The sequence below is a fragment of the Dicentrarchus labrax genome, unplaced genomic scaffold (genome assembly GCF_905237075.1).
Source record: "Dicentrarchus labrax unplaced genomic scaffold, dlabrax2021, whole genome shotgun sequence".
Classification (NCBI taxonomy): Eukaryota; Metazoa; Chordata; class Actinopteri; family Moronidae; genus Dicentrarchus; species Dicentrarchus labrax.
Window position 1 is genome coordinate 16,994,352 of NW_026136711.1, and position 13,492 is coordinate 17,007,843.

Below are 13,492 nucleotides of genomic sequence, written 5' to 3' on the forward strand. Positions count from 1 at the left end.
ACTCATTCACTGGAATTATGACGAGTGTTGACCTGCTAATAGAGATGGGAATGAACCTTTACCCACCCTGTGATGTGTCTGCACATGAAAGAAGTCCACACCCATCCAATTGCTTTTTGAAAGTAGTCCCATGTCTTGGATGATTCTTGTGATGCTCGATGCTTAGAGAGCGCTGTCCAAGATTGTCGAGGTTGATTTAACTTACTACACAGACAGACCAGTCGCGCAGACAGACACACACTCGGCGGGCTCCTTCCCATGCTTGTGTTGTGGATTAGTCAAATCCCCTGACTGGCTGCTAAGCTGATTAAGGGCAGTGTTATGCACTGGTCATTTGGAAACACTGGAAAGAGTGTACCCCACACACACACACGCACACACACAGGCACACACACACATACATAAACACAGTTAGACACCGCAGCTTAATATTGTCTCTCCTGCTGGCCCAGAATGGCATTATATGTGTGGGTTTTTGTCTGATACCTATCCATACCTCCTCAGACAGATGGCGTTGATCACTATACTGTCATATTTTGCATCCGTGTGTGTGTGTGTGTGTGTGTGTGTGTGTGTGTGTGTGTGTGTGTGTGTGTGTGTGTGTGTGTGTGTGTGTGTGTGTGTGTGTGTGTGTGTGTGTGTGTGTGTGTGTGTGTGTGTGTGTGTGTGTGTGTGTGTGTGTGTGTGAGAGTCAGTGTGAGAGTCAGTGTGAGAGTCAGTGAGAGAGTCAGTGAGGGAGAGTCAGTGAGAGAGAGATGAAGGCTGTTGGAACAGACTGAGGCCCAGATGGCTGTGTCCGGCAGAGACAGGAAATAGAGGTGACACCAGGTGGATAGTACCCTTGAGGATGAAATCTACACACACACACAAATTTGCCCAGAGGCCTGTCTCAAATCATGGGAACTGATGAATTGTACGATAGTGTGTGACCTCATTTAGCACTGAAGCAGTTAGGCAATTATTTGAATTATTTAATCAACAACAACATTCACATGTTCTAACTTCTCGAATGTGAGGATCTGCTGATTCGTTCTGTTCGCCTTGACTCTGCAAAGTTGCAATGAACTTTTTTTCCCTATTATCTGACTCTTGGTAGACTAAGATGCAGCCTGAGCATCTCAAAGGAGGAACTAGGTCTGCAATGAACAATTATTTTCCCTAACTGACAATTGATATCTCATTTTGGTCTATAAAATGTCAAAAGTGAAAAGGCCATTCGCTATTTCCAAAAGCCCAAAGTGTGTTCAAATTGCTTTTTGCCGACCAACGGTTCAAAACACAAAGATTTTCAGTTTACTATCACAGTTAAAAGAAAATCTGCAAGTTCCTAAAATTAGGAAATGTTTTCTTTAATAATGACTAATCAATCAAATCAGAAATAGTTGCTGATTAATTGACTAATCGCCCCAGCTTTAGACTAAATGGCGAAGTAACTGATCAAAATGTAGTCGACAGGTTAATGGATTCTAAAAATGATTATTGGTTGCAGCCCTGATCTCATTTTAAGTTCCCTTCATCAATCCTCCGTCCTTGCATCTGTGTGAGACATACCCCCTCCCCCAACACACACCCTCTGTGTCTCAGCGCCTTTTTCCAGACTGGGTTAGTAGAGCAGGCAGGGGCTGTAAATGGGTGAGGAGCTAGTTAACTTTTGATAAGCAGCCTTTTTCATTATACATAGAGACCCCAGCCCCCAGTCTCCAACCCTGCAAACGCTCTGCTACCACGGGTAGAGGAATCAGAGCGTGTGATGGCTGGAAAGGGCTGCCAGTGTCAGGAGTGTTACAGTACGATTAAAGCTGTAGAACATACTCCTGGAAAAGTTGATCGTATTAATGCCAAACGAGATGGGTATTGGAGCTCAGAGCTTAGAGCTGAAATTGATAGTTCTATTGTTGTAGGTGTTTTCCACCAGTTGGAGACTGACCTCCAGTAGCTTTGCGACCCCCGACCCCTGACCTGTGCTCCCAGCTCACGGAGTGCGAGGAACCCTGACCAGAGCCCACATGGTTCAGACTGAGGGCCAAAGATGTATTAACACACACACACGCACACCTCTCATCTTCGTCCATGGGAGTCCTCCTTCCTGTTGCTGGAGATAAAGCATCTCGCCACCTAGTAAAGGGTTAATGACTTCCTGATCTGAGAAGTTGTGCAGAGGAATTTACCCCCACTGAGTACTCCCACCCCCCACAATAACTCCCCTTCACCCTCCCTGTCACCTCCTTTTCTCTTTGCGAGCCTCCACCTCTCCTTACTCCCACCACGAAGGGTGCAATATGGATAAGTGGGTTATTCACACATAGGCTATTCTTTAGGGGGGAGGCGGGGTAAATCAACAGGCTCCTGTTATTTATTACTCTGAGAAAATAACACAATAATAATCTAACATAATAGATGTAATATTTAGATGACAAATGCCTATTTGCCTCTATTATTCATTTCCGGCATGCACTTAATGTTAATAATAATAATAATATGTATTTTTTTTTTTTTTTAGCATTCAGTCACTTATAATAGTTGAAACACCTCATTAAATTTCTTCATGATTTAATATATCTGGGTCTTTAAGGAATACTTTGACATTTTGGAAAACGTGCTTATTCGCTTGATTGATATCTATCATAGAGGAGACTCCAGGAGAGAAATATTCTGGCACATAACCTCCTGTTAAACCGCAAATTGCTGTTTTTACACTTGGGTTTGTGTGAGGTGCTGGTAAACGAATGTTGTTTCCTGGATTGGGCATAGCCTGTTTCTTTCTTTCCAGTCTGTTGGAAATGTGGGAAAACCTATTAACTTTATATTGAATGGACAGACAAAAGCGTGGTATCTAGTTCTCACATTTCCATTCACTATACAATATACTTACAAATGAGGGTGGGAAATATTTCCGAAAAGCTCACATTGTGTCACTTTTTATGTCAGTGAGCCCTACATTCATAATCCATTTGCGCATTCTGTCTGTCTGTCTGTCTGTCTGTCTGTCTGTCTGTCTGTCTGTCTGTCTGTCTGTCTGTCTGTCTGTCTGTCTGTCTGTTTTTTTTTTTTTTTTTTGTGTGTGTGTGTGTGTGTGTGTGTGTGTGTGTGTGTGTGTGTGTGTGTGTGTGAAAATGTAACACTGAGAGGTCATAGGCTTGGCTGAAAGCATCATTTAGTACTTGGTTCTCCATTATAAAGTTTGGCCAAAACCTTCTACCATGAAATCTCCAGTTCTTTACTTATTAATACTCAAAAAAAGCACAGAGTACACTCTTACTTCTCTACTCTCTGCCTGTCTCTCTGCCTGCCTGTCTGTCTCCTCTCCTCTGCCACACAGAGCAGGTCTGCAGTGGTTTGGCTTCAGGAGGGTTTTCCATGTCTAAAAGTCACTAAGCTCGTTAACTTGCCTCCTTAAGACGACACTGCTTTTCCTAAAGGTTTGAAGCTCAGGGTGAGAGAGGAAATGCCTACATAGGTTAGAGTGTGTGTGTGTGTGTGTGTGTGTGTGTGTGTGTGTGTGTGTGTGTGTGTGTGTGTGTGTGTGTGTGTGTGTGTGTGTGTGTGTGTGTGTGTGTGTGTGTGTGTGTGTGTGTGTGTGTGTGTGTGTGTGTGTGTGTCCATGTCTCTGTGTGTGTTTGTTTTCAGAGAAAAGTCCAGACCCAAGGAAAAGACATTGGCTGGAATCTTTCCATTCCTGCAATAGTTTTCCCTCCAACACGTACTGTACTGTAATTCTATCTTTCCCTCTACTACCCTTCTCACTCGCTTGTGTGTGTGTCTGTGTGTGTCTGTGTGTGTGCATGTGTACACAGTGAAGCAGTATTAGGCAGGCATGTCTGGAACTAATAGATTCCACCCTGCTAAAGAATCTTATTAGGAAGTACTACCTGCAACCTGAGGCTTCAGACTACCAACTCAATCAACTGTCTAAAAATCATGTCCCCATAGCCCCCCCCCACACACACACACACACACCGCCCCCCTTCAATCTGCAGACCCCTGGCCCAGTTTCTCTCTGTCAGTCTCTCTTCCCTCTTTTCCTGCCTGGTTTCAGGTTTGAGGGGTTATATTGGTGAACTCCACAGCTGCCTGTTTTTCTTCAGGCTCTTTCATTTGAAGAAACAAACACATAAGCTCACACACACCTCAGTCTAACCCCCCCATCCTCCTGCACTCGGTCTTTATACACACACACACACACACACACACACACGCTTCCTGTGGTTGTTTTAGTATGACCCTCCCCTCCCGTGTGCTCCCTACTGGCAATGAACCGGTCCGACTAACTTCCTGTCTCTCTGTCCTCTCTTCCTGTGTGTACAGGGATGAATGGACATATTATTCACAGTGACGCAGTGCCCCCCCCCCCTTTACTCACCCTTTACACTGCTTTCTGTTCTTTCTTCTTTTCTTTCTGTTTCTTTCATTCTTCTGAGGACAATAGTATGAGCTCACAGTGGTACAACTCAAAACCATCCCCTTCTGCTCCCCCTCCTCTCCGCCGCTCTGTGCTGCAGTATCAGCCCCTAGAGCAACAAAGACCAGGCCTTACTGCATAAACACAGAGTGTACGTGTGCTCACACACACAAACACAAACAGAATGGGTAATGTTCTACCTCGCCCAGTAGCTAGATCTCCTGGTTGGATGTCTTGGATTTCTGAGAACTTGTTAAGTGTTTGTGTGTTTGTGTGTGCGTGTGTGCGTGTGTGTGTGTTCCCACTGCGTTCACTGATTACCTGGCACAGGTTATGGGCACTAAACCCCAATGCTGGCAGAGAGGCTCGTGTTTAAAGGATTATCCCAGTTTATACAACGAGGGTCCGATATCCCTGGTTTTGACCTTCGTTTCTATCGATTATGATAACACTGGATTCCCCAAATGCTGAGATCTTGGAATCTGCATCTGACAAACAGACAGGTTGTGAGCACTCGGTTTAAACAGATTATCTAAACCACTTTATCTGGAGCTAAAACTGAAAGTGAGAGCACCAGAAATGTCAGTAATAATCAGTATTTCCACAGAATAACTGAGCACACGCAGAACAGTTATGATCAAAGGTCAAAATTGAGGAAGTCGGTCTGTGTCCTTATTTTGTCTTATAAGTTTAATTAACCCTGGGTTTGTGCGGAATCTCTCTGATTGTGTTTTTTGATCCCACTGAACTCTTTTTAGTGACTTAGTTGCCACTTTCCCCCTAATCTCTGTAAGGGATGCATCGACAAATTTATGTCTGTGCCGATTAAGTGGTTATTAAGTATTGGACAGGGTGTGACTGATCCACATTTAATACAGTTTCTTCACCAAAGTCAATAAAAAATGTAATGTTTTTGTCATTCATTCAGTCATAGTGGACCACTGACTCAGCTTTTAGTGCCACAGCAATCTTTTGTCTCGCGTTACCTGATTTAGAAATGAATCTATTGAGTCTGATGTAGTGAGGTATACAGATTTTAAATGTGGGTAAAATAGAGCACTGGTATTGCTTTCTTGCTCAGTACTGGGAGAGAAAAACTTGGATCAGTGCATCCCTAATCCCTGCAATGAACTTGGTGAGCAAAGTGTTATATTTAGCAACGTGTATCACTGTTGAAAACTGCAAGAGTAAGACTCGCAATAACCAGAATGTATCCTTTAAAGGAACAGACCATCTCCCAGTCACCTGTGTCGGTTTGTTGTTCCTCTTTTGTTTGTTCCCTCGCCCTCCCTCTCCAGCCAGTTCAAGCCTCGTCTCGAACACTCATCACGTCTACTTGTAAACAGTTGCCGTGTGTGTGTGTAAGTGTGTGCCTGCATGTATGCATGCGTGTGTGTGTGTCTGTGCAAACCAGTCCAGTAATAGAGGAGGACAGATCTGGGGTGGGGCTTCTGAGAGCGGGCTGGATAGCTGCCGTCAAAACAGCTCAGAGTGACAGCTTGGACTCACAGTGGCACATCGCTGTCAGTGTGTGTGCGTTGCACCCATAGCCCAGGGTGTTTTCAGGTATAATGAGTGCTCGCAGCAGTGTGTGTGGCTCCTGTATCTAGGCCAGCTCAGAACGGCATCCAGGGCAACCATCACTTCTGTCAGCATCCAGCAAAACAGACTGAAGCTGGTGGCATTTTGCTGCAAAAACCAACTTGAACTACAAAAAGGAAAATGTTGCAGGAGAAACATGACTTTCGGGCTCCCGCATTGTGCTTGCCAACATGCGACTCAAGTATTATGTGACTGGTTGGGTTGCCTTTTGGCAGAGTCTTTATTTCCTTTTCTAGTTTTATCCATCCACTCATTTGTATGCGGCAACATGTCCCTGCCTTCAGCTTCAGCCCACTTCAAAATTTACAGCAGGCACTGACCATGGTGGTAATGTCATTCTAGTGTGGTTACGCTGTCGCCATCCATCATGTCTCTCTATTTTTGTCTTCCTCTTTCTGGGTCTGGATAAGCAAACTAATCAATAATGGATGGTTAGAAAGGCAGGTTTCAGACACCAGACTCGTCAGATTTCTGCCATTTCATGTTTTTATCTTCATAGAAAGCCAGACATGTGGAGGATATACATTCACACAGTAATTCACACTATACTACTCGTCTACACTGAGAAAACAAACCAAACCAACAGGTGGCAACTGGGTAGAGTTGTAGTAATGGGAGGGAGAAAAAAAGATCTTGAGAAAGAAGAGGCCATTAGAATCAACAGTAATCCGTACCACATGCAAGACTGTCCACGGTCTGTAGATTTTAAATGATGGCCAGAAATGTAGTTTTATGACACATGTGTAAATCTACGTAGCTATTTATGTAGCTCGACACCAGGGAAGTAATGCTACACTAAACAAATTCGAAAAGGGCGTAGGGTAGATTTCTCAGCTTGATCAGTTTCTTTCCATGTGAATGATTGCAGATGTTGACTGATGGTGTGCATATTACTAGAAACCTTCTGTCTACATACCATGAAGTTGTATACTGTATTTGTCAACCCAGACTGATATACAGGAAAAAGAAGAGAGAGAAAGAGCTGCTGCAAAGGTTAGCAACCATCTCGTGTTGCTGAGTTCATTTGTTTTTGGTCTTGATGCTGGTAGGACTGGTGAACAAAGTGAAAAGTGTCTGGCTCATGCAGACGGAGCCAGACAGCTCTCAGCACTACAGACAGAGGAGGAGGCGGAGGAGGAGGAAGAGGAAGGGGGGGAAGAGAAAGGAGAGCATCAGTAAAGTAGAATCCCAGAGCCCGATTACAAGACCTGCTCTCATCTGCCTGGAAAATGTGACTGGGTTGACTGGAGGGGGGTGAAGGCGTCACATTCCAGTTCACATCCCACTTCTCGCTGGCGCAAGGGGATGATGACCGTTACAGAGGGATGAGAGCGAAAGGAGGACCTGCATCGATCTTTGCTGACGGCATCTCTTCATCTTTCCTGTGCCAACCTCCCCGTGTCTCAGCTAACACTCAAACTCCTGTTGGCGATAACAGGGTCTAGATGGATAAAGACTTCTTTTTCTTTCTTTTTTTTTTTTTTTTAAAGTCCTTCAGGGAAATTCAGCTAAGCAGCCAGTATCAACAAGGTATAGTGTGGAGAGAGCTGAGGGTTAGCTTTGCTTGAGTCACACAGCAATATATTTTGTAAATGGAGCGTGCTGTCGGAATCACTCTTCATCCTAATGGGACTGTTAGGGGCCCGAGAGGGGTTTTGGGGGGCACAGGGCATGTCCCTCCCTATTAAATCAATTTTGCCCCCATCAAACCTGCTTTCCAAACATTGGGGTCACATGGGACTGGTGCTACATATCCTCCACCCCTCAGGCTACCTCCCTGCAGGTTACCTTATGCTTTCTTTCACCTTCTTACTCCCCTTATGGATGAGCGCGCTTGTTTTTAGTTGAGGTGTTTGTGCATATGGTGTGTGTTGTTGTGTTGGGTCGGCTAATTATAAGGCCGCCGTCTCAAGGTTTTATGTCTCGGCCTTGGGAGGCGGAACACTGACTCACTCCCCATCATTGACAGTGCCGCGCGATGAAGAAATTACACACACACGCATACACAGACAACAAGTCAATAGCACATGTTGTCAAAGCAAATATTCGCACCAGGTCATTAGCACAGACACAGGCTGTGTGTATTATTTGTTGTGTATGTGAGCGTATGCACGGTAATGCCACAAAACTCCTCTGTTCTGGCCTTTTAATCAGTAAAGAATGGCTGTAAGCGTACACAGCCGTTGCCTACTGACACAATGTTTAGGTCTGTGTTTATGAGAGAGTGAGAGAGAGAGAGAGAGAGAGAGAGAGAGAGAGAGAGAGAGAGAGAGAGAGAAGTGGGAGATGGGGGAGGAGCGGGGTGGTCACAGACACATTTAGAGATCCCACTTCTCTTTGTGGTTATGACAAACTGCGCTCTCAGCTGTTAAACACAAAGGCAGCATCAACAGTTGCTGTCAGCCCGACGGAGGGCTGACTGTCTGCCTGCCTGCGAGCGTGTGTTTGAATCAGTGTGTAAGTGAAGGGAGTCTATACTGCACTGAAGCCAGGATGGAGGCCAAAACCATCCGCTTTTTCTACAGTCAGCGTTGTAAAGGTAGGATGGCCGCTGTAGACGAGCCGTGATGCAGCTGCACAGGCTGGCAATTGGAGAAGTGTGTGTTGTTTTTTTTAAAAGGATGCATGAGCAGCCTACTCAGCATTGGCAGGCAGCTATGAGAGCATAGCATTAATCTGTCAGCTGTCAGCACTGATCCGGCTTATCATCATCACGTCCTTGGGTGTGTGGATGTGTGCACATGTTGCTGCAGACGCTTTGTGTGTCCCAGTCTATAACTGCAGTGGGCAGGGCTCTCCAGAGGACTTTTCTGTAGCCAGTGATTGAATATGGTTACTGAGTGTGTCTGCACTGAGTGCACTCTATTAATTTGAGGCCAGACTGGAAAGCAGCGTGGAGGAGGGAGAGGGGAAGGAGGCAGGAGGAAAATGAAAAGTGATAAGCTGGGATAAATGACTGCCTCTGGAGATCTCTCTGTGTATGGAAGACGATAGCTGATCGCACACACAAATGCACACATGAATATGATGATGTACACACATAGGCAGCAGTCTGAGCTTTATGGACTGGTGGGAGAGGTGGGGGTGGATTTCAGCCAAGTCTCCAGGCTGATGTGTCAGGGCTCTGCAGGTGCATCCACATCAGCTGTGCTGAGGAAACTGTTTTAGACTTTATTATTTTACACACTGTTGTGGCATGCATCTTAATGATAGTACTGCACTGACGACAGTAATGTATGCAGCTTACTCTCAGGTTGTAAGGATAATTGCGTGTTTTTTAAGCGAACACAGGCCTTTGATTTTAGAAGTGCGTGGTAACAAACGATCTGTAGGCATTTGTGGCTTCAATGTGCGGATTATACCTGGATTTGAGGTTGGCACGATAAAGTTAAAAAATAAGTTTAACTCATCTTTGTTTCTCTACCTCTCTTCCCTTCACCCCTGGCAGAAATCCGTGCCCAGCTGGTGGAGCAGCTCAAGTGTCTGGACCAGCAGTGTGAGCTGAGGGTGCAGCTGCTGCAGGACCTGCAGGATTTCTTCAGAAAGAAGGCAGAGATCGAGGTGGACTACAGCCGCAACCTCGAGAAACTGGCCGAGAGGTTCCTCACCAAGACTCGCAGCACCAAGGACCATCTACTCAAGTACGGCAACACACAAAGCTGCTCACACACACACACACACACACACACACACACACACACACACACACACACACACTTACACACACTTACACACAAAGCAATACCACACTGGGCTGCACATTGTTATAATGCTGTGTATGATGAAACCACCAATGTCTTTATTTAGCCCCTTTTATTTAAAGTGCTTTCAAGATGACTTCCTTCCTGAGAAAAGAGAAGTAGAGACAAGCAAAAGAAAGAAAGAAAGAAAGAGGGATGGCGAAGGAGTTCACTTTTGCGTGCGTCTGTAAAATACGGACTTGCATCACTCACTGCTTCCCAGTTTGATCTAATGAAACACCAACTGATTTCACACTTATACGTTTCATTAGGATGCTCATTTCTGTTATCAGTCAGGTCCTGTGATACTCTGTGTGTGTGTGTGTGTGTGTGTGTGTGTGTGTGTGTGTGTGTGTGTGTGTGTGTGTGTGTGTGTGTGTGTGTGTGTGTGTGTGTGTGTGTGTGTAACTGTAAATTTTGCCAGAAATGGCCAGGTGGTGATTTTGTGCTCTGACTATTTTGCAGTGTCTTGCTGTGTGTGTAACCTTGCCCAAACTGGGATTCTCTCTCGTGTTCTTGTGTAATTTATCTGGCAGTTTTTGATGAGAGCGAGCAGTCTGTTTCCCTGTGGGGAAGGATTTACTGAACTGCTAGCTAACCCTGAACCACACACACACACACACACACACACAGCCACAGCCACAAATTCAGTGGAGCTACCACAGATAAATGGAGGCAGAGGATGCTATCCATTTAGCTAATTATCTCTCCGTGCAGCCTTGCTCCTCTATTTTTTAGCCTGTCACCAAGATCTGCCATCACTGAGGATAGTTTAATACCTTAAATGCGTATTGGAGGAGTGACGAGCTTTGAGCAAGAAGACACAGCTATAACCTATACAGAAGTGAAACCAGTTGACAACATCCTTTCGATGGAAATGTGTTTAATTGTTGAACATTACTGTTGATTTGAAGGAGCTGTAGGGCTCTGTGATGCCTGCAGCATCGTTAATACATCATTACTGCAATACTGTGGGGGGTTTGGGGATTTTTTGCAACCAGTGGAGACACAAGTTGCTGCAAGTGTGTCATGATTTGTGGGAAAGCTGTGCATCATCAACAACTGCTTACTCTTCAAACCTGTGGTGTGGGATTGAAACGAAGATGGCCCCTTCACTAGACACCATTACTAATCCTTCCATGCATCTCTTATTTGCATCCCCAAGAGCCAATATGCAAGGAACAGATGCTAAAGAAGAAGTGATAAATCGAGGAAACGCATGAAATGGAAAGCACCCGTAGTGTTTTGGGTTGTTTTTCAGCTTGTGCCACTAAAGCTATTCTTGTATAAATAGATATTTCATTAGGCCAAAATCCCAATTTATTACATATAACTTTACTCTATATTTATAATTAGGAGAAATTGCATTGATATTTCTCATTAGATTTTACTACAGTATTATCCCTTTGCTGTAGAGGAAACACTGGCCGACTTTTATCATAGACCGGATCTTCCAAGATTACAGAAACTGTTGAGAAGGACTGGACTCTTTCCTCTTATGCTCATCTTCTCTCTCTGACTTCCTGTAAACCACGACCCCCTCTCTACTGCCACCTTCCTCTTTTTTTCCCCTGCATTGTTCTTGTTCTCTTTTCTTTTGCATTGCATGCTTTTCCAGAAACATTAATTTCTCTGCTAGGGGCAAACCCACATCCATGCTCTCTCTCTCTCTCACACACACGCACAGACTACAAGGTCGATAGGGCCTCTAAATGAAACCCAATTCCAACCAAGAGGACATACCCCCACACACACACACACACACACACACACACACACACACACACACACACACACACACACACACACACACACACACACACACTCCAGCTCAGATCAATACTGAGACAGTTGCAGAGTGTGTGTTTCCCTGTGTTGCATGTTGGGGGTAGGGCAGAAGAGCAGAAGAGAAGGGAGGGCAAAGGACAGAGAATAAAACATGTAGTTGACCAGGTCAGCTGCTGCAGCAGGTCTGTCATCGTCATAATCTATCCAGATGTCATAAGGAAATAAGAAAATACAATTCTCTGACTGACAAGTGTTCAATCTTTGCTTTTCATTTCTCTTTCTGCTCTTCTCCCACTCTCTTTTCTCTTCCTTCAACATCTGTGTATTTAACAGTCTCCCTGCATCTGCTGCTGCTCAGTCCGGGTGCCACACTGGAATTTCAGCTATTTTCCGTGTGTGTGTGTGTGTGTGTGTGTGTGTGTGTGTGTGTGTGTGTGTGTGTGTGTGTGTGTGTGTGTGTGTGTGTGTGTGTGTGTGTGTGTGTGTGTGTGTGTGTGTGTGTGTGTGTGTGTGTGTGTGTGTGTGTGTGTGTGTGTGTGTCCCGTGGAGACCCCTGGTATTCCTGCTATTTGGCAGACTGCATACAGCAGTGGTGGTGGGGGGGTTACACGGTTTAACTGTATTGTGTGGTTGTGTGTGTGTTTGTGTGCCCTGAGGGTGACTGGTCACATGGAGAAGCCCTCACAAGTTGCACACTGATTCAAAGCCTACCCTTATGCTAAATATTAGGCCAGTTTCACTGTTAATAAGCTGCAGCCCTTTGTACAACCCATGGCTACAGCGACATATAATTTCAATGTGGTTTTTGGCATCTGATTCTAAAGACCACATGGTTGTATGACCACACGTGGACTGAAAATTGCTGTTTTGCATCTGTTGTGGCTGTATTTGTTTAAATCTGTTGTGTATTTCATTCTGTTCTCCCTCTCTGTCTATTTACAGTGTTAATGGTGCTGGAAAATAATAACAAAATCACATATAATATTCATGTGGCAACAGAAAGAAAGGTTTAGTCTACTCTTTGTTTTCACAACACACTTGTATTGATTACTATTTGCTGGACCATAAGGAGAACTTGACGTGCCTATACTTCACTTAAGACTGTATTAATACAACAAATTACAGTTACTGAGTGAAAATCCAAGTCTGGGACTGTGTCTGTCTAATAGACCATTGCATTACCTTCTGTGTGGTATAAGAATAGAGCATTTTTTATGTCCCCATTTGTAGTTATAATGCCCCAAAATCAGCTAATGCTAGTATTACCAACTCAAGTAAAAACAAGTCTAAAAGAGTCAACATTTAAAGGACCAGTGTGTAGGATTTAGTGACGTTTAGATTGCAACTCCCTCTCTTCACCCTCCCCTTCTAAGCTCTGAGGAGAAACTATGGTAGTTGCAAAACATGCAAAAAACACAAACAGTCCAATCTAGCCAGTGTTTGGTTTGTCGGTTCTGGGCTACTGTAGAAACATGGCGGTTCAACATGGTGGCCTCCATGGAAGTCGAGTCTGTAAATAAAAATGTCTCATTCTAAGGTAATGAAAACATAACAATTCCTATATTCGGGTGATCATACACTAATGAAAACATACCGGACCTTTTAACATGAGAAACGTGGCAAAATAGAAGAGCATCTTTTTACCTTTTTACTGACAAAATAATCAATAAATACCACCATCTTGATCCACATGGTAAATTGCTGTTTTTGGCACTATAAATCTAATGAAAACAAAGGGTGGATTATTTTCAACATGCATTTGTTTCCCATATTATTAAAATAATGTACCGGGAATTAGAACCAAGATCCAATAAAAACCTGATACAACAAAAAGAATCAGCATTTGAGCTGGGTTTGATCAAATCTTATCGATACCCAATTAATACTGATAATAATGATGTCATATGACAGCTATTCTCATGATTTTTTATTTCAATAGTATCTGAGCTTTAATTGTTCTAAT

At 44.2% G+C, this 13,492-nt stretch overlaps 1 protein-coding gene across 4 annotated transcripts in view; it reads left to right on the top strand.

The window, feature by feature from the left end:
• srgap2 (SLIT-ROBO Rho GTPase activating protein 2) overlaps positions 1–13,492 on the top strand; it is a 54,784-nt gene that overhangs the window by 20,926 nt on the left and 20,366 nt on the right. For 3 of the 4 annotated variants that reach the window (XM_051416085.1, XM_051416082.1, XM_051416083.1), the window contains exon 2: positions 9,450–9,642. In XM_051416085.1, the coding sequence (XP_051272045.1) occupies positions 9,450–9,642 (193 nt within the window). Of the gene's footprint in view, positions 1–8,366; positions 8,541–9,449; positions 9,643–13,492 lie in introns of those variants that run through there. The other variant, XM_051416084.1, reaches the window with a different exon arrangement.